The sequence below is a fragment of the Diplodia corticola genome (genome assembly GCF_001883845.1).
Source record: "Diplodia corticola strain CBS 112549 chromosome Unknown scaffold6, whole genome shotgun sequence".
NCBI classification, from domain to species: domain Eukaryota; kingdom Fungi; phylum Ascomycota; class Dothideomycetes; order Botryosphaeriales; family Botryosphaeriaceae; genus Diplodia; species Diplodia corticola.
The window spans coordinates 357,843-380,803 of NW_017971485.1; the positions used below are offsets into that span (position 1 = coordinate 357,843).

At 58.1% G+C, this 22,961-nt stretch overlaps 10 protein-coding genes across 10 annotated transcripts; 6 read left to right on the forward strand and 4 right to left on the reverse strand.

The window, feature by feature from the left end:
- Positions 1 to 352: 352 nt before the first annotated feature.
- BKCO1_6000130 (casein kinase ii beta 2 subunit protein) lies at positions 353 to 1,776 on the forward strand (the record flags this gene model as incomplete). The annotated part of the gene is made up of 2 exons (XM_020277773.1): positions 353 to 411; positions 471 to 1,776. 2 exons carry the CDS (start codon positions 353 to 355, stop codon positions 1,774 to 1,776), a joined length of 1,365 nt encoding a protein of 454 aa, XP_020133792.1.
- A 790-nt stretch (positions 1,777 to 2,566) lies between these two features.
- Positions 2,567 to 5,245, forward strand: BKCO1_6000131 (n-terminal acetyltransferase auxiliary subunit; the record flags this gene model as incomplete). The annotated part of the gene is made up of 5 exons (XM_020277774.1): positions 2,567 to 2,648; positions 2,701 to 3,531; positions 3,582 to 4,649; positions 4,716 to 4,814; positions 4,881 to 5,245. The coding sequence occupies 5 exons, from the start codon at positions 2,567 to 2,569 to the stop codon at positions 5,243 to 5,245; spliced, it is 2,445 nt and encodes an 814-aa protein (XP_020133791.1).
- Positions 5,246 to 6,487: 1,242 nt separating this feature from the next.
- BKCO1_6000132 (cs domain-containing protein) lies at positions 6,488 to 7,384 on the reverse strand (the record flags this gene model as incomplete). Its single annotated transcript, XM_020277775.1, has 3 exons — positions 6,488 to 6,784; positions 6,865 to 7,193; positions 7,360 to 7,384. 3 exons carry the CDS (start codon positions 7,382 to 7,384, stop codon positions 6,488 to 6,490), a joined length of 651 nt encoding a protein of 216 aa, XP_020133794.1.
- Positions 7,385 to 8,049: 665 nt separating this feature from the next.
- BKCO1_6000133 (snf7 family protein) lies at positions 8,050 to 8,793 on the forward strand (the record flags this gene model as incomplete). The annotated part of the gene is made up of 2 exons (XM_020277776.1): positions 8,050 to 8,097; positions 8,152 to 8,793. 2 exons carry the CDS (start codon positions 8,050 to 8,052, stop codon positions 8,791 to 8,793), a joined length of 690 nt encoding a protein of 229 aa, XP_020133793.1.
- A 531-nt stretch (positions 8,794 to 9,324) lies between these two features.
- Positions 9,325 to 10,734, reverse strand: BKCO1_6000134 (agmatinase; the record flags this gene model as incomplete). The annotated part of the gene is made up of 3 exons (XM_020277777.1): positions 9,325 to 10,280; positions 10,429 to 10,555; positions 10,606 to 10,734. 3 exons carry the CDS (start codon positions 10,732 to 10,734, stop codon positions 9,325 to 9,327), a joined length of 1,212 nt encoding a protein of 403 aa, XP_020133788.1.
- A 533-nt stretch (positions 10,735 to 11,267) lies between these two features.
- On the reverse strand, positions 11,268 to 13,049 carry BKCO1_6000135 (uncharacterized protein; the record flags this gene model as incomplete). Its single annotated transcript, XM_020277778.1, has 1 exon — positions 11,268 to 13,049. One exon carries the CDS (start codon positions 13,047 to 13,049, stop codon positions 11,268 to 11,270), a length of 1,782 nt encoding a protein of 593 aa, XP_020133787.1.
- An 806-nt stretch (positions 13,050 to 13,855) lies between these two features.
- BKCO1_6000136 (formamidopyrimidine-dna glycosylase) lies at positions 13,856 to 15,099 on the forward strand (the record flags this gene model as incomplete). Its single annotated transcript, XM_020277779.1, has 2 exons — positions 13,856 to 14,603; positions 14,669 to 15,099. 2 exons carry the CDS (start codon positions 13,856 to 13,858, stop codon positions 15,097 to 15,099), a joined length of 1,179 nt encoding a protein of 392 aa, XP_020133790.1.
- A 698-nt stretch (positions 15,100 to 15,797) lies between these two features.
- On the reverse strand, positions 15,798 to 17,583 carry BKCO1_6000137 (nad-dependent histone deacetylase sir2; the record flags this gene model as incomplete). Its single annotated transcript, XM_020277780.1, has 5 exons — positions 15,798 to 16,079; positions 16,131 to 16,728; positions 16,776 to 16,903; positions 17,011 to 17,321; positions 17,370 to 17,583. The coding sequence occupies 5 exons, from the start codon at positions 17,581 to 17,583 to the stop codon at positions 15,798 to 15,800; spliced, it is 1,533 nt and encodes a 510-aa protein (XP_020133789.1).
- A 1,931-nt stretch (positions 17,584 to 19,514) lies between these two features.
- BKCO1_6000138 (uncharacterized protein) lies at positions 19,515 to 20,162 on the forward strand (the record flags this gene model as incomplete). The annotated part of the gene is made up of 2 exons (XM_020277781.1): positions 19,515 to 19,627; positions 19,682 to 20,162. The coding sequence occupies 2 exons, from the start codon at positions 19,515 to 19,517 to the stop codon at positions 20,160 to 20,162; spliced, it is 594 nt and encodes a 197-aa protein (XP_020133922.1).
- Positions 20,163 to 20,993: 831 nt separating this feature from the next.
- Positions 20,994 to 22,091, forward strand: BKCO1_6000139 (aldehyde reductase; the record flags this gene model as incomplete). Its single annotated transcript, XM_020277782.1, has 4 exons — positions 20,994 to 21,133; positions 21,197 to 21,426; positions 21,477 to 21,698; positions 21,754 to 22,091. The coding sequence occupies 4 exons, from the start codon at positions 20,994 to 20,996 to the stop codon at positions 22,089 to 22,091; spliced, it is 930 nt and encodes a 309-aa protein (XP_020133795.1).
- Positions 22,092 to 22,961: the final 870 nt, after the last annotated feature.

A 22,961-nucleotide genomic window follows, 5' to 3' on the forward strand; every position in this document is an offset into this window, starting at 1 on the left:
GGTGGATGGAGAAAACCGTCCCGTCGGCCGCACTGTGACGTGTGGGGCGCCGCCGCCGAGCACCGCCACACTGCCGCAGTCACGTGGAAGGGAAGGGTCGTGCTGACTCGTAGTAAATCCAAATCCTGGTCGTATTGTAGCAAGCCTATAGGCCAGAGCCGTATCTGTCCGATGAAGAAGCAAGTTAACGCTGGCTTAGCCTGTCGCTGTCGCGTCACTGCGATACGGCTAGAGCCCCCCGGATCGCGCTAGCCGAGAGAGTGCTGTACTTATACTCCCGGACCTACCGCCACCTCCAGTCTCACCACCCGTCACTCCACGCAGCCTCGTAAGGCTTGACTCCCAGCTCAACATGGCGCCATCCGTGGGCCACCTGCATAAGCTGGTGGCTCGCAATTCCAAGCTGCTCAAGTGAGTCCTGCCCGCCCCGACCGCCCGTCGCCGCCTGCTAATCGCCGCCTGACTCAAAGGGCAGCCTGGAGGAAGACGCAGCAGCTCATCCAGGACAAACTTCCTCCCTCCATCCGCCCCGCTGAGGCGCAGCTCGCCCCGGCCTACGCCCGCAATGCTCCACGCCACCCGTTGCACCGCATCGCCCAGCTCAAGCAGACCAAAGGCCGCTGGTACTCTACCCACAGCTTCATCAACGCCACCGTCCGCCGCTTCACCACCGAGGCCCGTCGCTCCGTCAAGTACGATCGCGCGAGCTTCCCTGCCTCCAGCGTCCGTGCCGCCATCGGCCAGTCCCCCGGCCGTGCTCCCTTTGCGTCCACGCTCCGGCCAAACCTGACCGGAGGCACCCTTGGTCGGACCGCGGGTGGATATTCTCTCGGCGGCGGCCGCGTCGGCGGAGCGCGTTACTTCTCGCACACGCCTGCTGCCCAGGCTCAGGTCGTGCAGAACGTCTCACAGGCCGTCCGCGCCTTTCTGATTGGTGGGAAGAAGGCCCAGTTCGATGGCGTCAACCCAAGGACGGGCGAGAAGCAGTGGCTTACCGTTAGCGCCCTCCAGGACGAGGTTGGCCGCACTATGACCAAGGTTCCCAAGGCCACGCCGGGCTCGACTATCGAGTTCTCCATCAACCCCACCGTCACTGCTCTCACCCCTCTCTCCGCCGTGACCGGCTTCTCCGGCAGCGCCGAGAAGATGACGCTCAACACCGACGGCCTCCTCGACGTGCTGTCCGCGGACTTCTCCAGGGCCTTGAAGGAGCTTGCTGCCGTGCTGAACGACTTGAAGCGCCTCTCAGCTCTCGGGGATTTGCCCATCACGTACCACGACTCGACGTTATGCATTCACTTCCCTGGCGTGGATGCGGACACAGTCGAAAGGCTATGCGATGAGTTGGGTGTGCAGCGCGGCTTCATTCGACAGGATGAAGAGTTTGACGGCTTCGTTGGCACAGAGATTGCTCTCATGTTCCCTTTTGCGCCGAGCAAGACCCCATCCGAGGCGTCTTTTCTCGCAAAGAAGCCCGCCCACGAACGTCCCATGTACCAGGCACCTATCGAGTGGCGCAGCATGCTCGCCGCCGGAGACGATGCGATGAGTTCGGCAGGGCTCTCCACCCTGTCGGAGACGGGAAATGACTATGAAGACGTCTGCGATGAAAATCCCTGGGCTTCGCCATCTGCGCCTTCAGAGTTTGAGAGCCTGCACACGAGCCATGCTCGGGACAGCGCCATTTCCGACGCATATTCACCGTTGGAGTACCAAGGATTCGAGGGCATCTACCGCTTCATTGAGCAGTGTGACAACGCCCCTCGCTTCCCCTGATTTCCTTTGTTGGCTACCTCCAGGTTTAGATTGATTCTCAACGCGCGGGATGGATTGGATTTGGAGGTGTTCTCGGCGTACGACTGCAGCTGCCATGGGCCAGCGCAACAGCGCGTCTCTTTTGTGTTATTGAATGCAGATTCTCTCAACGGAAATGCCGGCTTGGTGGAGTGATTACCTGCATGATAATTGGTGTTCGTGGCCGCATAGTATCCCCACAGGTTCTATAAGTGGTGCATGGGCCCTACTTTACCCAAGACTTCGGTTCTCCCAATCCGGAAAATAGTAGGATCTTCTGGTCGCTTCCTCCCGCTCCCCTTTTTTTTCTTCGAACGTGGACAAAGGCGGGCTGGTAGACGCTAGCGCGCTGCCGCGGTGCTCTCGGGTGGCTGGCCCGAGGACGACGGCCCCGCATGATGCTGCGAGCGATTGTTGGCGACGGAATGGCAGCATTTTGTGACGGCGAAAGCGAAGTTGTGAGATGCGGGCGCGGAAGGTGCAGTGAGTGACGTGCGACGCGGAAGAACTGCGGGCGCTTGCCGACGAAACGATCTCTCGCCCATGACGCCCTCCAAGCTGCAGCATCCACCTGGCCAGAGCCTCTGCCCCAGCTGCCATCCAGGCCAATCCCCAGCGACCAACGGGCGCCGGTGCAGATGATTGTCTGAGTGAAATCCACCATCCGTCCACTTCCTCCGCCCCGCCCCGCCCCTCCGCCCCGTCTACGCGACCGCTCCTCCGCACACAGCTGCTCCGCTCTGAGCTGCGCTCCAGTCCCCCCGCAGCCGCCATGCCGCAGCCGCTGAGCTCCAAGGAGAACTCGCTGTTCCGCCAGCTGGTCAAGAACTACGAGACCAAGCAGTACAAGAAGGGTGCGCCCGCCGCCGCCAGCCTGCCCCGCCGCCGAGCTGACTTGCGCCCCAGGTATCAAGGCCGCCGAGCAGATCTTGAAGAAGACGCCCAACCATGGCGACACCCAGGCCATGAAGGCCCTGATCCTCAATTCTCAGGGCCAGACCGACGAGGCCTTTGCCCTCGCCAAGCTCGCTCTCAAGAACGACGTCAAGTCGCACATCTGCTGGCACGTCTACGGCATCCTGTACCGCTCCGCCAAAAACTACGATGAAGCCATCAAGGCCTACAAGTTTGCTCTGCGCCTCGAGCCCGACTCGCTGCAGATCCAGCGCGACCTGGCCACCCTGCAGATCCAGGTCCGCGACTACCAGGGATACATCGAGAGCCGTCGTGCCATGCTCAAGGCCCGCCCCCAAATACGCCAGAACTGGACCGCCCTGGCCGTCGCCTTTCACCTCGCCGGCCAGCTCTCCGAAGCCATTGACATCCTCGAGCGCTTCGAGCAGACGTTGAAGACCCCGCCCGCACGCTCCGACATCGAGCACTCCGAAGCCTCTCTGTACAAAAACACCGTCATGGGCGAGAAGGGGGATTATGAGGCCGCTCTGAAGCACCTTGACTCCATATACAAGGCCAATGCCGACAGAACCGCTGTTATGGAGCTCCGTGCTCAATACCTTCTGCAGCTGGACCGCAAGCCCGAGGCTGAACAGGCCTACCGTGAGCTCCTCGAACGCAACGCCGAATACCGCGCCTATTACGACGGCCTCGAGAAGTCTCTCGGCCTCGATCGCTCCAATGCGGAGAGCGTCGACAAGCTTCTTGAGCTGTACAAATCCTACGCGGACAAGAACCCGAGATATGATGCTCCTCTCAGAGTGCCGCTCGATTTCTTGGAAGGTATGTTTTTGTCATTTCGCAGCTAACAAAATTCAGCTAACGCCCGCCAGGCGACCAGTTCCGCGACGCCGCCGATGGCTATCTTAGACGTATGCTAGGGAAGGGCGTGCCGTCGACCTTCAACAACGTGAAGGCGTTGTACCAGGATCCTGCAAAGAAGCAGACCATAGAAGAGTTGGTGCTTGGCTATGAGTCGGAGGAGCCCAAGGAGACCAACGGCGAGTCCACGGACCGTTTCACGCCCGCCGTTTTCTACTTCCTTGCCCAGCATTACAACTACCATCTCAGTCGCGACCTGGCTAAGGCTCTGGACTACATCGACCGTGCGATTGAGCTGGATCCTAAGTTCGTCGACTACACAATGACCAAGGCTCGCGTGTGGAAGCACTACGGCAACACTCAGAAGGCTGCCCAGATCATGAACGAGGCCAGGGAACTGGACGAGAAGGACCGATACATCAATACCAAGTGCGCCAAGTACCAGCTGCGCAACAACGAGAACGAAAAGGCCATTGACACGATGAGTAAGTTTACTCGCAATGAGGCTGTGGGAGGCGCATTGGGTGACCTGCACGACATGCAGTGCATGTGGTACCTCATCGAGGATGGCGAGGCCTACTTCAGGCAGGGCGAGCTTGGCCTTGCGCTCAAGCGCTTCCAGGCCATTCACGACATCTTCGGCGTTTGGGAAGAAGACCAGTTCGATTTCCACACCTTCTCCCTTCGCAAGGGCCAGATCCGGGCATACGTGGATATGGTTAGGTGGGAGGACAGCGTTCGCGCGCACCCCTTCTACACCCGCGCTGCTGTCTCTGCCATCAAGACTTACACCCTTCTACACGACAAACCGGAGCTTGCGACACCTCAAACGAATGGTTCACCTAGTACGCCTGGAAAGAAAGCCAAGAGCCCGAAGGGAGAGAAGAAATCGCCCCCCAAGCCGGCGGTTGACGCCGAAGGCGTGCCTAAGAAGGAGGACACCGACCCTCAAGGCGTCAAGCTCAGGGAGACGGCCACCCCGCTGGAAGATGCCATGAGATATGTCAGCCCTTTGCTTCATAACAGCCCCAAATCTATTGAAGCACAGAACGTCGCTTTTGAGGTCTTCTTCCGCAGGAGTGAGTACAATATCTTACCATCTGACATTGCATGCTTGTCAGCTGACTGACTGCCCATCCGCACAGGAAAATGGCTTCTTGCGCTCAAGTGTCTGCGCTCAGCCCATGACATTGACCCGGAGAACCCGACCTTGCACCACCAGACTGTGCGTTTCAAGCATACCCGTAAGTTTAGTCCTGAGATTCAAGTGACGTTGCCCAAACAAGAAAAGACTACTGACCTTTTCCCAGTCAACACTCTTCCGGATGGCGAGAAGCTCGAGGGCCCAGTGAAAGCCGTGATCGACAGCAGCTTCACCATCATCCCGAGCGGCACGTCGCCCGCAGCCTTCAACGCGGCCTATCTTAAGAAGCATGCCGACAGCGCAGCGCATATGTTGGCCGGCTACAAGGCACGCTTTGCGCTAGACCCCAAGAAGAGCGGCATCGCAAACGAGATCGAAGCCCTGCGCCTTCTGTCCAAGGACGGTGTCAGTTTCACCTTGGAAGACGCGCGCGCCATGCGCGACTCGCTTCGGGAATGGGGCAGCGAGGAGGATGTCTTGAAGAGATTCGAGGAGGAGGCCAGCAAGAAGTGGCCCGAAGCGGTCTTCTAAACTTTCTTCTGCTGCATGGGAGGCGTATCTGTTCTTCACTGCAAGCATCACGGACGGATGGGTTGTTGCCATTGCGGCGCGGCACTTACAAGCCACGGGGTCGTGCTGCAAGACGTCGGCAGGTGGGGGATGGTGGGAACGGTGGCTGTAAGAATAACCTGCATGTTGGCGGAGGGGAGATGCGAGGACTGATTCATGCGGGTGTCTTAATGTTGGCCCCATTGCGCATTAACAGCGATAGATAGCCCGTTTTCACCAGTTATCTGTCGTTGCAGCAGAACTGTTCTGCCTGTTTTGTCTTGTCATTGGAAAGCGGGAGCAGCAACCAAAAAAGATCGGTAGAGACGGGGTGTTTTCGAGGGGAAAAAGGTTTAAATGCAGGATCATCACAGATCGGGTACGTGGTACATACAATCCAGTCAGTTCGAGTGATCGGGCAGTGATCGGGAGCTGAGTTCGTGCCGAGTGACCACATTGCATTGCTGTGATGCCACCTGCATGAAATTAGAGCGGGTTGCGGAAGATGCAAGGGTCTGAGTGCAAACGCTGTCACCAAAATGTAGACCTCAACTACCCGGGCGAGTGACACTTTGGAGCCACCGTCCTATGAGCCTCGCACCAAGAAATGACTGTTCGTATTGTGTGCACAAGAGAGACGAGAAAGCCCAGGTCAGATCATCGGGAATCCCGCTCCTCGGCGGCGGTGGCGTGGACACTGCAGAAAACTGGAAAACGACTTCTTGTTCATAACTTCATTTGTCCGAGAGTATTTTCCATAATCCACATCTACCCGTTGGCTTCCCTGAATGCTGAAGAAAGGAACGCAAAAGGCTCGAGAAGAAAGTGTGTTGAGTTTGAGAAAGCGATGATTGTAGACCGAGGCCCCGATGGTGGCTGGCTGCCCAGTCCCTGACCGGTGTGTGTGTGTGTGCGTGCTTCAGACCGGACACCAAGCAGCAATTATGTCATCAGCCATGACTTGATGTTGCATTGCCGTCCTCAGCTCCTCACCGCTTCGCCAAAACACTCCAACACTCTCCGGCTCCTCTCAATTAGCCTTCCTCCTCCTCAATGATTCATCTCCAAACGTCCTTTTCATCGCCCGCTCGACTCATATCAAGATCTCTCTTTTTCTTTGGCATCGATTCAAAATCGCTAGATACGACAGCGACCTTCTGCTCAAGCATACAATCATAAACCTCCACTTTTTTCGCGGATCCGAGACCGGGGCCGATCGCAGGCCTACGAACTTGCCTTGGTGGCGCCGGCAGCAGCCTTGCCGTCACCCTCGAGCTCGGGCATGTCCTCATCGTCGGAGCCTTCCTCAGCCTCGTCGCCGGCACCGCCGAGGGCACCGGCGCCACCGAGGGCACTCAGGTCGGGCATGCCGCCGGCGCCACCGCCAAGCTTGGAGAAGTCGATGCCTCCGAAGCCGCCCTCGCCGCCGGGGCCGCCGGCGCCCATGCCAGGCGGCATGCCGCCCATGTTTGCGAGGTAGTCTTCGTCAGCAGCCTCATCCTGCTCATCCTCATCGACCCACTGGAAAGATTGTGAGTCAGCGTACGATTGCCACTGCCAGAAGGCATTCTTCCGGCGGGCTAAGATGGTGAGTCGCGTACCTTGTCGAAGTCGGTCTTCAGGAAGTGCAGCTTTTTGCTCTCCTTGAGCAGGCGGGGCCAGAACTCCTCCTTGAGGTCCTTCTTGCGCAGGACCATCTCGATGTTCTTGCCGGTGTGGTTGATCTTGGACTCGTCGGGGACGATCTCGGCGAACAGCTCGAGCTCGGCCTTGTAGTCGACGTTCTTCAACTCCGAGTGGCCGGTGAAGGAGACCTTGGTGGGTTGGACGTCCAGCTTCATCTTGTCCTTGGGCACGTCCGGGGCGGAAATGGTGAGGAAGACGTGGTTGCGCTCGGGGTCGGTGGCCGACGAGCGCTGGGCCCAGAGCACTGCGGCAGGCACGTTAGCATGGGCTGTGCGTCGTGCACGTCGGCGCGGAGATGCAGGCAGAGCGGGCGGGCCGAGGGCGCAGCGGCGATGACGCTGCACAATGCCAGCACAGCGGCGCGGACGAGATATGCGACGGGGTTGGTGCGATTGGCGGGAAGTCCGTACCTTCGGGAGTCAGAGTCTGCGACATGGCTGCGTGAGGATGTCGAGGGTGTTGTGTGTGCGGCGGCCTCTGTTGCGAGGGAGAGGAAATGGAAGTGGTGATGGAGTGTGCAATGGTGCAGTTGCTGGGGTTGACAGGAAGCTGCCCGTGGAAGTTGTAGAGGGCTGGCTCGCTAGCGCACAAGGCGGAGGATGGCTGTAGAAGGCAGTAGAAATAACCAACGCCAGGAACAGCACTGCCAACTGCGCGGGCCGACGCGCATGAGCAAGGCCGCGCAGTGGAGCTTCGCAGCCGGCTCCCTGGGCTGGCCACTGCCGGAGCAGTCCTGGTCCGGCCAGCGGCAGGCTTCGAGCAGACCTTAGAGAGAGCGAGCTGCTGCCCCGCCGCGGGCTCGCGCGCTGGCCCAGCGCAAACGTCACCAAGACCCTCGGCGCTTGGACCGCACCCGCGCCCAGCCAGCCAGAGCCTCCCACCACCGCCCGCCGCCCCGACTGCTGCGCCCAGGCACCGCCCGGTTCCAGCACCAGCACCAGCACCAGCACCCAGCAGCACACCCAGCATCCACCACCAGAGCACTGCATGTGCCCGTCCGCCTCCAGGCCCCCCCTCGATCGCGCCCGCCCGCCCATTGCAGCCGCCCTCTGCCCCCCGCCCCCCGCTGTGCCTGCCCGCCGCGCGCCCCGCCGCGCGCCATGGAGACCATCAAGTCGTTCTTGTGGAAGCCCACGCCCGAAGAGCAAGTCGGTCACGCCCGCCCGAGCACCCGCGCAGCCGCACTCTAACATGAAGCAAAGAAACGGAAATGCAACGCCCTCGTCCGCCAGAACGTGCGCAAGCTCGACCGCGACATCATGCAGCTGAAGCAGGCCGAGCAGAAGACCAAGAGCTACATCGTGCAGGCGTCGAAGCGCGCCCAGCGCAACCCGGCCATGGCCAAGCAGGCCGCGCAGGACACGCGCGTCTTCGCAAAGGAGCTGATCCGCGTGCGCAAGCAGAGCTCGCGCCTGCACACGAGCAAGGCCCAGCTGCAGAGCGTGTCGATGCAGGTCAACGAGGCCTTCTCCGTGCGCAAGATCGAGGGCAGCATCCGCGCCTCCACCGGCATCATGAAGGACGTCAACACCCTCGTGCGCCTGCCCGAGCTGACGGGCACCATGCGCGAGCTCAGCCAGGAGCTCGTCAAGGCCGGCATCATCGAGGAGATGGTCGGCGACTCGATGCCTGAGACGGACCTGCTGGAGGGCGAGGACGACGAGGCCGAGTCCGAGGTCGACAAGGTCCTCAGCGAGGTGCTCAAGGACAAGATCTCCCAGGCCCAGGAGCCCCAGCAGGACCTCCAGCTGCCCAGCCAGCCCGCTGCCGCCGACGAAGAAGAGGAGGACCCCGAGGAGATGCTCAGCGCCATGCGTGGCAGACTGGAGGCTCTCAAGAGCTAAACGCGCCGGCTATGCACTCCTCCTCTCCCTCCCTTCCATTATCACTTCCTAAATCTTTCACGTACACTGTGCTACGGCCTACAGGAGGAATTGGCGTTGGGTTTGCGGCGGATTTTCATGGCATACTTCCTACTTATTCCCCGGTGTTCCTTGGGCTTGTTGTTCTGGTTTATGAGCGTATGCGTGATTCTTTCCAATAGACGAAAACTTCCAAGTTGCCCTGATTGTCCGAGATGTTCATATTTGTTCAGACAGCGGGCACACACAACAATTGAATTGGCTAGTCAAAACTTCGCTTACATGGGTAGACTCAAACCGGGTCATGTCATGTGAAGCTTTTTCACTGTCACGAAGTGCCGATATTGTAGCATACCGTATCTCTTCATTTTTCTATCAAGCATTTTGTCATCAAGTCGTCACACAGTTTCGTTACAACAGCAATTCACTCCTCTTGCCCTATTCAAAGACATACAGCACACGCCGTTCTCCAAGTCTCGCCGTTCACGGCCTTGCTCCACCTGCAACACCTGCTTACAACTCGTCCTTCTTCTCGCCCTTCTTGCCCTCGTCAACCTTGCCCTGGTCCAACAGACCCCTCTTCACCATGCTGGTGAGGATCTCATATCCGACCTGGGCAGCGGCGAGGGCGGTGCTCTCGGCCGGGCCGTCGTACGCGGGGCTGACCTCGACGATGTCGGCGCCGACGACGTTCAGGGCCTCGATGCCGCGCAGGATGCGGATGAGCTCGCGGGTGGTCCAGCCGCCGGGCTCGGGGGTGCCCGTGGCGGGGGCCATGCCGGGGTCGATGACGTCGATGTCGACGGACAGGTAGACGGGGGCGTCCGGGCCGACGCTCGCGAGGATGCTGTCGACGACGCCGCGGGCGCCAATGTCGTCGATGTCGTCGGCGGCGATGCGGTGCCAGCCCTGGGCGGCGTCGTCGACCCAGTCGGCGTCGTCGTCGCCCGACAGGCGGGTGCGCAGGCCGGCGTGCACGCTCGACCCGTTGGCGACGAGCCCTTCGGTCGAGGCGAACCAGAACATGGAGCCGTGGTTGAAGAAGGACTGGGTGGAGCTGTCGTCCGGGTCGATCCAGGCGGACGGGTACTTGGCCGGGTGCCAGGTGTCGAGGTGGGCGTCGAAGTGCACGACGGCGATGGGCCGGCCGTGGATCTGGTGCAGCGCGCGCAGCGCCGGCAGCGCGATGCTGTGGTCGCCGCCCAGCGTGATCAGCTTCGACTTGGCCCGGTACGGCGACGACGAGCCCTGCGAGCCGGCCGACGGCGGGCGCTTGCCCAGCTCGACGAAGGCCTCGCTCATCTGCCGCAGCGCCAGCGCGTTGTCGAACGGCGTCACCGGGATGTCGCCGCAGTCGAGGACCTTGGCCCACGACGTGTACGGGTTCATGCCCGCCCGTGGGTTGAAGCCGCGGAACGACGTCTGCCGCGCCGAACCTGCCCGGATGGCTCGCGGTCCGAAGCGGGCGCCTGTGCCGGTGGACGTCAGTACCCATGCTCTTTTCCAGGACCCAATGGAGTCTGATCATGAGCGTGGCGAAAGGTGCCCAGCAAAGCCCCGAGATGCGTATATATGCTCACACCATGGGGACGCGAAACAAGGAGAAAACGCGCTTACCAGGCCGGTAGCTTACAGCCGTATCGAAGGGAGCGCCGATGATGCCAATATCGAAATCCACTTCCGGATCAGTAAGGCATTTCACGTGCGGGAGGTGGGCAAAGGTTGAGATTCCCGAGAAGCCCCACTGGTCGAACCATCAGCAACCTTCCGCATCGGGCAGCATCGAGTGCTTACATCAGTGCCCCATTTCTGCTCCAAAACCTTCAGGTCAACGGGCTCTCTGTCGTGGTGGTGGCCCGCGTGGGCGAGAGCCGTCAACGGCAGGGACGCGGCACAGCTAAGCGCCAGCAGGGAAACGTGCATGGCTGCAAGGTCGAACGCTTTGAGGAGACCGAGGAACGAAGAAGCAAAGCAAGCACAAACGATGTGGAAACGAGAGATATAAAGCCGGCTGCAGCGAGATGCGGAGGTGGGATTATGTAACCGTTATCAGTCCGTCGGCCGAATCCAGCGTCGGCCCGGCGCCGTAGACGCCCCAGACGCCGTCGGCACACCGCCCGTGACGGCGTGTGGTGTTTGTCGCCCCGGATTGCGGGGAGAAGTGATGATAGAGCCGTCGCTTGCGGGAGCCACTGGAAAAGACCTTCGGGGAGTGGGCGTCGGCCTCGACTATGGACCCCATCTTACCTATTTCGGGCAGGCGTGGGCGATCTGTTACGTCATTCCGTTATCGTGCTAGCCTCATTGGGCGGAAATTCGCTGTGACCTGCCATCAGAATCTCTCACAACCCACAAGCCTGGGTAAACTCGCTCGCAACTCAGTAATAATACATCTTGCTGATTGGCTTCGTTTCTCTACCGGATGAATTATGCTGTCCAAACGCCAACAGTGCAGCTCAAAAGTCTTCTACATCCTCGCCGAGCCCGACAACTCCGCCAGTCGCGACTCCAAATTTCACCTTCATGGTTTTCAGGCTGGATTGCTGGTTCGGTATCTTCGCGTCCTCACTGGCCGGCTCCGAAATGTCTGCAGTCTGCGAACTCTTGATCACCTCCGAGACGTGGGCCAAACGCATGATGGGTATGTTTGCACGTTTGTGAATCCAGTAACTCCAGGAAGCCAGAGAGCCGATGATGGCCAATACTACCAGAGGCGGGATGAGCAGGTAATACGCCCGCGAAGGGTTCATTCTTTTCATGTTCTTTCGTGATACCAGAGTTTGGCTCGTTGAATTGGTGCTTGGCTCATCGCTACCTTCGATGTAGTGCAACGACGTGGCCAAGGCCCCCGAGCTGACGTTGATGAATTTGTGAATTGTGTCGAGCTTCCAATGGAACGTTTGTGGCCCCGTCCAAGTAGCATACGCCTTTGGAAGAGGCTGTGAGTCCACGAACATGGGCTGTGTTCCATGCACGCTGAGACCCATGACCGATGGTACGGCCCCAAACCATGCAGCCATGTCGCCAAGATCACCGTACGGGGACTCCGGGCTGGTAGGCCCTTCCAGCATATCCAGATTGGAAACTGTAGTGAAATTTGACGTTCCACTGCCAATTTCGAATGAAGAGTCAACCAAACTGACATCGACATCACAGGATACGGCCGACACGCCGGTATAGCCTTGGTCTTTCATTGCTTTTGTTGGTTCCGAAGACTCGCCGTTCTCGATAGTGCCGTTGATGGCTGCGAATACAAGGGTCGATACCGTCCTTGTCTCGCTTACGTATTTGATATCATCAACCCATAGAGTGAGCACGGGCTGCACCCTGATCCGCGTAGTGTTGCTGCTGTTTCCCGCCATCTTGGTGTCTGCTGTGACGGAGACCTTGTCGTAGTCGGTTAATTCGACAGCGTGCCCACTGCAGTTTATGCGCTTCTCGACCTTCACGGCATTGACCGATACCACTCCTCGATCGGCCAACCGGTTACGATTGACGATGAATTCTCGGACGTTTGGCATCGCCTCAGAAGACAGGTTACTGGACCAAGAGGTATAGAGATTGAAAGCCTGGGCGGCGGCCGCAGGGAGACGAACGGGAGGATTTTTCTGGATGAACTTGTTCCTTAGGACTCCTCCAGCCATATAATTGCCAATATACTCAGTTGACACATCATGTCGAGTGTAGGCGTATCCAACGAGAGGCGAGACGGTCAACGGGGTAATTGTTGCGATGGTGATGCACAGAATCACCACTAGGGCTTCGGTCGAGCGGGTGGCCATGTACGCCAAGGGCAACGATGCGATGGATCCACGAGCAGCAGAGAGGAAGGAGTCCAGCTCTTTCAGAGTCTTCGCTTGCTTGTTCAAGATTGGCCACACTGCCGCCTCGCCGAGGGCGCATACTGTATAGACGGGTCCGGCCATGGAAACAGCGTACACTGCAGCGATGATGCCCTGGACCAATCCAAGATTGTCCGCCATGCTCGCGACCGAGGATGGGATGTCGCAACCTATGGCCCAAGCCGGGCATTCAAATAGCTGTCTGCTCAGCCAGAGCGTGAAGCCGAAAATGGCCATGACACAGGCGATGCCGACAGCCATTGCGAGAATGACTTCTGGGTTGCTGACAAGAAATTGCCGCAGGCCTTTCCGGCCCGAATTGGCCTTGCCAAAACCCTTTGGTGTTTCCATGGACTCGCGTAGAAGGAAGGGTTCTTGCGACTGGTGCCTGACCATGTCTTGCAGAGCACACGTATAGCCGACCGAGATCTGGAAGCCAAAGGATCACTGGCTCCGTACGAGGGGGCGGTTATTGATGCAACGAGTCGGGCGATTCCATCCGGCTAGGAGTAGGATGTGTGTGCAAGAGACGATATGCGAAGAACAATGGCTAGCGAGTATAGCAATCAAGAGCAGTTGTAGCGGGAAATGTGGCATGAAAGTGGGTGCATGGCTTAAGCAGGGTGCGAGGGCGTTTGCATTTGAGGCCCCCATTGGAGTTTACAGCCTTGTTTGCAAGTTGGGGGCGAAGGATTGCTGAGCAGTGCTCGCTGACGTAGGAGGCTGGGCGTGCACAGCGCAGGCGCACCGTGGCAGCAGTCACTGTCGCATGGAGGCGCGTAAGGAAGTGTTGTCTGCACCCGCCACTCAGCAAGAGGCCAGAAGCGGAAAAGGTCGAGGGGTGTGTGTGCTGCATGCATGTGAAAAGAGACGCGACGGAAAGCGGAAGGGAGCGGCGGCCAGACGCGTGACTTCGCGTTGGCGCGATCAGTGGGTCAGCGCCTTCACCTCCGCCCCGCGCTGGCTACCTACCGACCCGCGACATCGCCCAACATCTATACCGTTGATTGTCTTACAGCAAAACCGGCCCAACGGCGGTTTGTTTCCCCCAAGGAACGCCTCCCCTAAGCCGCCCAAGGTTCCGTTTCTGCTAGTCGCACCGCCTGGCCTACGTCTACCGCGCGCGTGTTCCCGCTCACGAACATTGCTACTCGCTTATCCTTCGTTTCGACTACTTTCTGCACATCTCAAGACCAGCGACAATGCCTGAGATCGGAGAAGTCGCGCGTATTGTCCACTATTTGCGCAAGCACGTGGTGAACAAGACGATCCGCGCCGTGCGCACCCAAGAGGATGACATCATCTATGGCAAGGTCGGCACCAGCGCCTCTGCCTTCCAGAAGGCCATGACCGGCAAGAAGATTGTCGACGCCCGCCAGCAGGGCAAGTATTTCTGGCTGGTCATGTCTGAGCCCCCGCACCCGCTGATGCACTTTGGCATGAGCGGCTGGATGAAGTTCTCCAACGACGACTCCGCCTACTACAAGCCCGCTGCGAAAGAGGAGAACCCCGAGTGGCCGCCAAAGTACTGGAAGTTCGTCCTCGAGATGGACGGCGATGACAAGTGCGAGGCTGCTTTCGTCGACGCCCGTCGCCTGGGCAGAATTCGCCTGATCGATGCACCGGGTGAGGAGCTGAGGAAAGTGAGCCCGCTCAAGGAGAATGGCCCAGATCCCGTTACCGACAAGGATATCCTGACCGTCGACTGGTTGGCCAAGAAGCTGAGGAGCAAAAAGGTTCCTGTCAAGGCATTGCTGCTGGACCAGGCTAACATCAGCGGCGTCGGGAACTGGGTTGGCGACGAGGTGCTTTATCAGGCCAAGATCCACCCTGAACAGTACAGCAACACCTTTAGCGACGCCCAGATCAAACAGCTGCACGATGCCCTCATGTATGTCTGCGATCTGGCTTGCGAGACCCTCGCAGAATCCGACAGGTTCCCAGAAGATTGTAAGGACTAGCAGCCTATCCCCCACGTCTTGCGGCTTTCCGGCTAATGCATGGCTCGACATCAGGGTTGATGAAGCACCGTTGGGGCAAGGGCAAGAAGGATTCCAACAAGCTCCCCAACGGCGCTAAGATTACCTTCCTCAAGGTTGGCGGCCGCACTTCAGCCGTCGTTCCCAGCGTGCAGAAGAAGACAGGCGCCGTTGCTGGCGACGTTGGCGCATCCGAGCAAGAAGACGATGATGGTGACGAGTCAATTGAGACCAAGCCTGCCGCGAGGCAACAGCGTAATTCCGCCGCTGCGAGTAATGGATTGGCCGGCAACGGTTCGAAGCGAGGCCGAGCTAAGAAGCAGGAGCAAGATGAGGACGTGAAGCAAGAAGATGAAGAAGACAAACCAGCCCCGAAGAGGGCCAAGAAGGGCAACGCCAAGGCTGAACAGAAGGCAGCGGTAAAGGAGCCAGAAGCAGGACGGCGGCGTTCTACGCGGAACAAGTGAATGCTTGTGGAGTGGTGGAGTGGATCAGTCTAGGCTGTTTATGATAGTCATTGAGCCTCAACAAAGGCAGCCGGAGGGAAAGGCGCAAGCGTCGGCGCTTTTTGGTGATACATCTCGTCCGACGCTGCGCGCCGACCCCCCAAAAAATTAGAGAAGAGAAAAAGAGGACCAAAGCCGAAGCCGGACCATCAATCTATAATGATATCGGAACGCAGTGAGCACGAACTCACACCTTACATCCTCTCATTAGCCAAACGAGAAGCATGCCCATCTATACGCCTTTTCAGCCGTTGAAATCGAGTAAACGATGGCGCGGAAAAGCAAAAGGCCATCGGGGATATCTACACAGCCCCATGGAATCAAGCAAAAATGAATGCCTGTAAAGCAAAACCGCAAAATGACAAAGGATACCGTTGGAAAGCTACCGGTCCAATACCGTCCCATGCACGCCGATAATGTATGTCGAATGTTGAACAGAGCAAACGGTAAAAGAGAAGAACGAGATACCAGATAACCGAAAAGAACCGTGATGAACACCTCTCGGGTAATGTGACCAGAGTGAGCCAAAACCGCCGCCATACAAGGAACGTATCGTAAAGGAAACAACCGTGCAAGGTCTACTTAGACAGCACAGTTTGGCTGCAGCAAGCCTTGATGTGGAGAGTGGAACCGTTTCCCCATCTCGTTCAGGCAGAGACTCAGGCAGGATCCTCAGACTTGATCTTTTCGGAATCAGTCTCCTCGAGCTTGGCCTCTTCCGGCTTGACCACAAGGACCTTGTCGGAACCAGTGCTTTCGGGTAGAGAAACCTTCCATGTGTGTTTCTCATCATCGTTTGTCTCGACGGCATCGATTTCGGCCCTGAGACCCTCTGGAATCATTTTGTGTTCCAGCTTCCACCCCGCGAGGCGACACAGTTCGGCCACAACAACATCACAATCACCTAGCAGATTGACATCAAAGTCGATATGGCGAATGGGCTTAAATAGGGGTCAGTCAAAGGTTGGGCTCTCAACTCTGATTGAACTCACATCTCGAGAAATGTAGATTTGCGGCACATCAGGCGACAGAATTTGAGGGACTTCGGAGACCGGGGCGACTTTCATGGAGGTCCCAATGACAATGACAAGATCTGTGACATCCTTGTCGTGGTCTTTAAGGCGGGAAAAGAAGCGCTTCGGAAGGCCTTCGCCGAAAAACGTAATGTCCGGTTTCATGACTCCGGGCTGAGGAATGTCGTACTGGCCATCAGAGTCGTCGTCGTCATCACTTTGCCTTTTCTTGCGGGAGCCGCCATTTGAACTTCGCTTTCTCTTCATGCCAGGCCGGGGGACTGCCAGTTGGCGAATGCACTCCTTGCACTCGGCCACCTTTTGCTCGCGGATGTTCGCGAATATCTCTTCTCCAGGAATCTGATGGCCGCATTTGCGGCAGGTGGCAGTCGCCCATGAGCCGTGGCATTGCACCAGTTTTTCCGGATCTATTCCGGCGTGGCTTTCCAGGTTATCGATGTTTTGGGTATAATTGGTGAGAAGTTTTCCCTTTTGTTGCAGAAGATGGATGAATTCGTGGGTGGGAGTCCAGTTGTAGAGATCTGGGAGGATGTCGCCCGCCAGTTTATAGAATATTCTGATCCAGGTTAGTTTTGCCCATGGAACCTTGCGATCGACGCTTACGTAGGGTCTTCGTCGAAGTTGTGTATGTCAAAGACTTGCTCCGGGTCCTCGAAGCCCATCTCGCGGAGTTTCGAATAGAAACCCGTGTTTCTGGAACGGAAGTCGGGGATGCCTAAGCTAGTCGATATCTAGGGTTTCTAAAGTCAGTCGCAACGGCTCTTCCGCGTATGCTCTCCTCCGAGATGCTCAAGCGACGCTCGAGCCCGGTTAGCTCGATCAGGGCCGGAATACTCACGCCTGCGCCTGTGATGACCATGATGTTTTTGCTTTTTTGCAGGAGGCGGGCGGCATCTTCGATGGTCGAGTACTCTGGCAGACGGTGCCTCTTGGAGAGTTCCCTGGCAATCGCCAGGCCTAGCAGCTGGTAATAGGAGCTGTCGGGCGCGCCTTCCAGGAAGCTGGGGGGTTTGATGCCGAAGGCGGTGCATAGCTTTTTGGCGGAGACTTTGCCGGTTGTGACGGTCTCGTACACGAAGGGGCCGGCGCCAACCTCGCGCAGGCGCTTCCTGTACGCTCTGGTCTCTTGCACGGTGCAGACATCGGGGCCTGGCGCGATCAGTCCACGTCGGGGGCAGGGAATTGGGAATTATGTACCGCTCTCCAGGTCGAAGGGGTCGACCTCGTCCAGGAACTCCTCGTACAGGGAGGCGTTGTCGATTTGGTCGTCGCTGTCGTCGTGCACGCTCGGCGCATGGCCGTCGGAGGCGCTCTTGGCCTGTTCGGCGGAGGATCGCGCGGCGGAATCGGTACTGGAAAGATCTACGACCGGGAGGTCCCTCCGGTTGGCCAACACCTCGCCGGTGGCCATGTCGCCAGGTCCGGAAGGGGAGCGGCAGGAAATGGGGGGCACGGCCTGGGAAAGTGGATTGCAGAGTGTAGATGTTTAGTGTAGGATCGCGATCGTCCGTCCCTTGTTGCGCCCGTAATGCGCTATTCGGGAGCCGGTAGGCTATTTCCGAGCCCCGGCTATTTGTCGGGCGGCCGTTGCCCTACAGTGCGGCGGGCGCAAGTGGCAGCAGCGGCAGCGGCAGCGGCAGAGGGCATTTGGGCGCGGCAGTCATCCGCGCCACCGCTGCTGCAAAACCTCAGTCTCGCGGCGTGGCGACCATATGTACTGACCGATGACGGCACCGCGGTGCCGGCCCAGCTGCCCGTGGGCCACATGGCTGCCGACCCAAGCCAGCGGCAAGCCCACAAGCCCAGCAGTCAAAGCTCCCGCCGTCGACTGTTGCCCCGCCGCCGCTGCCCATTCGCCGGCCGCTATCAGCACCACCTTGACTCTGCTATACCTGCCAGCCTACCGCGCATGACTCGCACTAAATCTCCCGGCGGCCTGGCTTCTGACGACCGCATGCTGTTTGACTTGCCAGCCGACGGCGCCGCCAATCGGCCTCTTGCCACGGCATTCAAGTCAGCCAGCGCTCTGCCCCGCCCAGAGGCCATTGGCCAGCATGGCCGCCGTACGACTGCGCAGCACGTCAGCGATGCGTGGAACACCAATGGAAGGTCCATCATGCCGCCAGCGCAGCCCGTGCGTGACTTCGCATGGACAGGTGGTTGCACCAGCATCGAACCGCAACCAGCGCCAAACCATCGAGCAAGAAGAGCCTTCAGTGAGGGTGGAGGGGAAGCAAACGAAGAACCAAAGCCGCAGAGAAGAGGGGAGATGCTCTGGGGTTGAGCACACGGTTACGCCTTCGAACTCCAGACCACCCATTCCGGACTGTGAGAACGCCGCAGGGTCGCAGATGCTAACGGATACCGCTGAATCAGACGGAGCCTGCTTGGTCAACGAGACGGAACCTCATGGTAGAGATTCCAGACATTTCTGCGACTCATTTGCCTTCCTTTAAGAAGAGAAACACGGCCTTGGCCGAGTCTACGAGTGCCCTGGGGCGGATAAGGTTTGCTCGCGCCCGCGCTAAACTTAGTGAAAAACCTCGCGTCGCACAGCGGTGAGTTTCCACATGACCCGGTCCGAGGAGGGTGTATCTCGTCGGAAGAGTGTCGTTGCAGCGCTTCGTACGCGCACGCATCTCCACCAGCGTCTGATCCTGGGGTGACGGCATAAGATGCCGCCAAGGAAGCCAGGCACCCTCGCCCCGGCAGCAATAGCCGCATTGCTGCATTGGACAGGGAGGCGCTTAAAGGAGCCAAATCACTATCAGGGGTGTGAGACACCTCGCGGCAACGCCACAATAACAGGTGCCAGGAACGGCTAGAGTGCAGCAAGCAGCGCAACCCCCGGCGGTGAGGGAAATGCCACGCGTGGTGCGACGCGTCCGGCCCTCACAAGATCTATTCTTGCCCGTGGCCTGGCGCGCGGCCCAACCGCGGAGGCAGCCTGCGTGACACCAATTCCTGCATGGTGTGCGCGATCGGACCTGCGGCTGGAGCAGCGGCGTCGTTCTGGTTAGTCAGGCATCCCAAAGCTCGTCGAATAGGACAAAAGGAGGCCGACAAAAAAAGAATGCCGGAGCTTGACGCGGCACGCGGGCGGATCGACAGCGGAGAAGGCGCCCAAACAGAAGCAAATGCCTAAAGAGCGCCACTTATTGAAGCCAAGGATCACATACCCGGCTGAGTCGCACCGCCTGGTCGAGAAGCTCCTCCCAGCCGCTATACAAATATGCACCTCCTTGGCGCCTTCTCTCCGGCTCTTCACCCGTCTGCTCTCAATCCAACCCTGTTTTTTTGAACCATCCACTCGTTCCAACTCAAGTCGCAATTTCCATCAAGATGCAGTACAAGACGGTCGCTCTCCTTGCCTTGGCCTCCTCGGCCATGGCCTCGCCCCAGGTCAGCAAGAGGGAGGTCAGCAAGAGGCAGGACAGCACCGGTTCTGTGGACGTGTAGGTCCCTCGTCTTCCCCACCGCTTCCGTGCCTCATCCTAACTTCTTCGCAGGGACTCCATCGTGTCCGTCCTCTACACCGCCCTGCCGAGCTCGCTCCTCGCGGTTGCCATTACCAACCAGGCGGCTGCCTCCTCCATCATTGCCTCTGAGGTTGCTGCCGGCAGTGCTGAGTCCTGGATCTCTGCGCTCCCCAGCGACGTCCAAGGCTATCTTTCTGCTGCTGCGACTGCCGCCGCAACCGCGACCGCTGCTCCCACTGCCGCTGCTACCGGCAACGCTACTGCCTCCTCTATCTCCTCCGTTGTCTCCAGCGTCATTGCCAGCAACTCCTCGGCCAACGCTACTGCCACTCGCTCATCTTCCCGCTCTTCCTCGACTTCGGACTCGACCACCACCTCGGACAGCTCCTCCGAGACCTCCAGCGGCAGCAGCGGTGCCTCGTCCTCTTCCACTGGTGGCGCCGCTCTCCCTACCGCAGTTGGCGCTGGTCTAGCTGGCGTCGTTGGTATGATCGGCATGCTGGCTCTCTGAGCGTCAAGGATATAACCAATCTGTAATGGCGATTCTAGACTGATTGCAAATTCGACCAGAGGTTTGTGTCTCGAAGTTCGCACCAGATACACCTTATGCGATTGTACTTAATACTGTCGGAGATTCCCCCCCTTCGAGAAGGGACATAATAATGCTAAATAACCTTTCTCCACTTTGCTTAGCACATCTGGTGACAGTCGCATGTTTCGTGACGCATCGCGAATATCACGAAACAACGCCAACGTCGCCCTAATGACCCTTTGCGAACATGCATATGGGCTCCGTTGCAGTTGTGAAATAGCTCGTGTCGCTGACGAAACCACCGGACCTTGATTAGAGTGGACGTATCCCTTCCCGAGCGTAGTCGATGCCCTTTGCATGGCTAGGAACGAACCATGGCTCCTTACGCTTTCCATCCGTTGTCTGAAGACGTCAGCCGTAATTTGACTGCTTTCTTACCATACTTGTCGTCGTTCAGAACCTCAGTGCTCACTGCTGAGGACCTGATCTACAGTAACCGAGCATACACAGTAAGGAGACTCTTGTTGCCCCGCAGCGCTTGGCACCGGGTGGGACGAACGGAAACCCACTTCACGTCATAACTCAGCCCTATGAACAATGCCACCAAGGTGCCTTCCCACGCACGTAATTATGTGTGGTTGGCTCGACAAGCTGGGCCCACAAGCACGTCACACTTCGATAATGTGCTCTTGAAGCTTAAAACCCCGCCGTAACCCCCCTCTGCACAAGGTCACTCCCCAAACGCTGATACCTCCCAACCACTCAGCTACGAAATTCCCGATTTTACTTCGAGCAACGCAAGCAACAACCATGACGACCACTTTCAAGCTCAACACTGGTGCTGAAATCCCAGCCGTCGGCTTCGGAACCTGGCAGGATGCCGATTCGCAGGAAGCCGCGGTCTTGGAGGCTTTGAAGGCCGGCTACAAGCACATTGACACCGCCCGGATGTAAGTTGTGCTTCTTTAGCCCTCCTCGAGGATCCTCGCATTGCTGATGGTTGCTTCCCGCAGCTACGGAACCGAGCCAGCCGTTGGTAGTGGCATCAAGAAGTCCGGTATTCCGCGCGAACAGATCTTCCTCACGACCAAACTCTGGAACAACGATCACCACCCCGACGACGTCGAGAAGGCTCTTGACGCATCTTTGAAGGATCTCGGGACCGACTACGTCGATTTGTACTTGATCCACTGGCCGGTTGCTTTCGGACGGGGTAGCGAGGCGTTCCCCAAGGACAGCAGCGGTACGTCTGCTTCGAAGGTAGCCGTCGAAGCTTGCTAACGCAATCCACAGGCAAGGTGAAGACGGAGAAGATCGATGTCGTCGACACCTACAAGGCGCTCGAAAAGGTGTACAAGAAGGGCAAGGCCAAGGCTATCGGCGTGTCCAACTTCAGCAGGGCAGAACTTGAGCACCTGCTCAAGGAGACGGAGGTGGTTCCCGCCGTGCACCAGTTGGAGTCGCACCCCTGGCTGCAGCAACGCGACTTCTCTGAGTTCCACCGTCAGCATGGCAGTAAGTGATCGTCTGTTGCATGTCCAAAAACAACTCCTGACGCTGATGATCTCAGTCCACATCACGCACTACTCGCCGTTCGGAAACCAGAACGAGATCTACGGGTCCAACATCGGCAAGCTGATCGACGACCCGGTGCTCAACGAAATCGGCAAGAAGTACAACAAGTCGGGCGCGCAGGTCGCGCTTGCCTGGGGAATCGCCGAGGGCCACTCGGTTATTCCGAAGAGCAAGACCCCGGCACGCATCAAGCAGAACCTGGAGGGTGACTTCAAGCTTGACGACGAGGACGTGAAGAAGGTCCAAAGCCTTGATAAGAAGCTGAGGTTCAACGACTCCTCGGCAGACTTTGGCCATGATTTCTTCACGGATTTGGATGGCAAGAAGGCCTAATTCGCTAGCCAATCCTGATGACTTGGATGATACCTACACCTATGAATTGACGTACTTTTTCGGCTCTGCAAAATCGCCGACCCAGTGACAGATGAACCGCTGAATATGCATCGAGTGAGGGTGAGAAAGCACAAGAGACGAGTGGTTGGACTGCGATGATGATGATGATGATGCGTTGCTTCAGGTGACAGCCGCGCTTGGCATATTTAAGCCCCGCCAGAGATCACGTGCGGTGAAGTGGACCCGGGCCGAGCTCGGCATGCGCTAGCGCGTCGCTACGACTAAAATTCCAGCGAACTGTCGCGTTCTCTTCCTCCAAACCCCCAACCTCTCAACATCGCAAACTCTGCGCTCCGGGGCCACCAACCTCTGCACTCCTGCGTCTGCATGCTGGTGGCCCTCCTTCGCCTTGTGTTTCACTGTAAGTCACCACCATTTCGTTCTGCATCGCGTCCAGTGATGATACATTCTTATCCATACATCCAAGTCCTGTCTCAGGATCATGCGGATTCCATAAGAAAAGCTCTAGAATTACCCTGACATCGCACGCCGTCCCCCTCAGTGCGTGTTGAGCAATGGCAAGAACAGCTAGCTAACTTTCTACCTCAGTTTCAGCCCGCTTGTTTCTTTTGTATCCATCAACACCCAAGCCTGCCCTTTTTTCAAGGGTAGGGTCGATAGGTTCCGGCACTTGAGTTGCGACAGGGGACGAGGATCGGTCAAAGTTGAATGCAGACTTGTAGATCATTTCATCGAACCCGTCGCAGCCAAGCTGTCTGTTATCTTGCGTTTCTCTCTTCACAAAAGGTATGCGCATCACGTTTCCTTATTTTGCGTTCCCCTCTGGATGATGATCAACCGACAACGGAA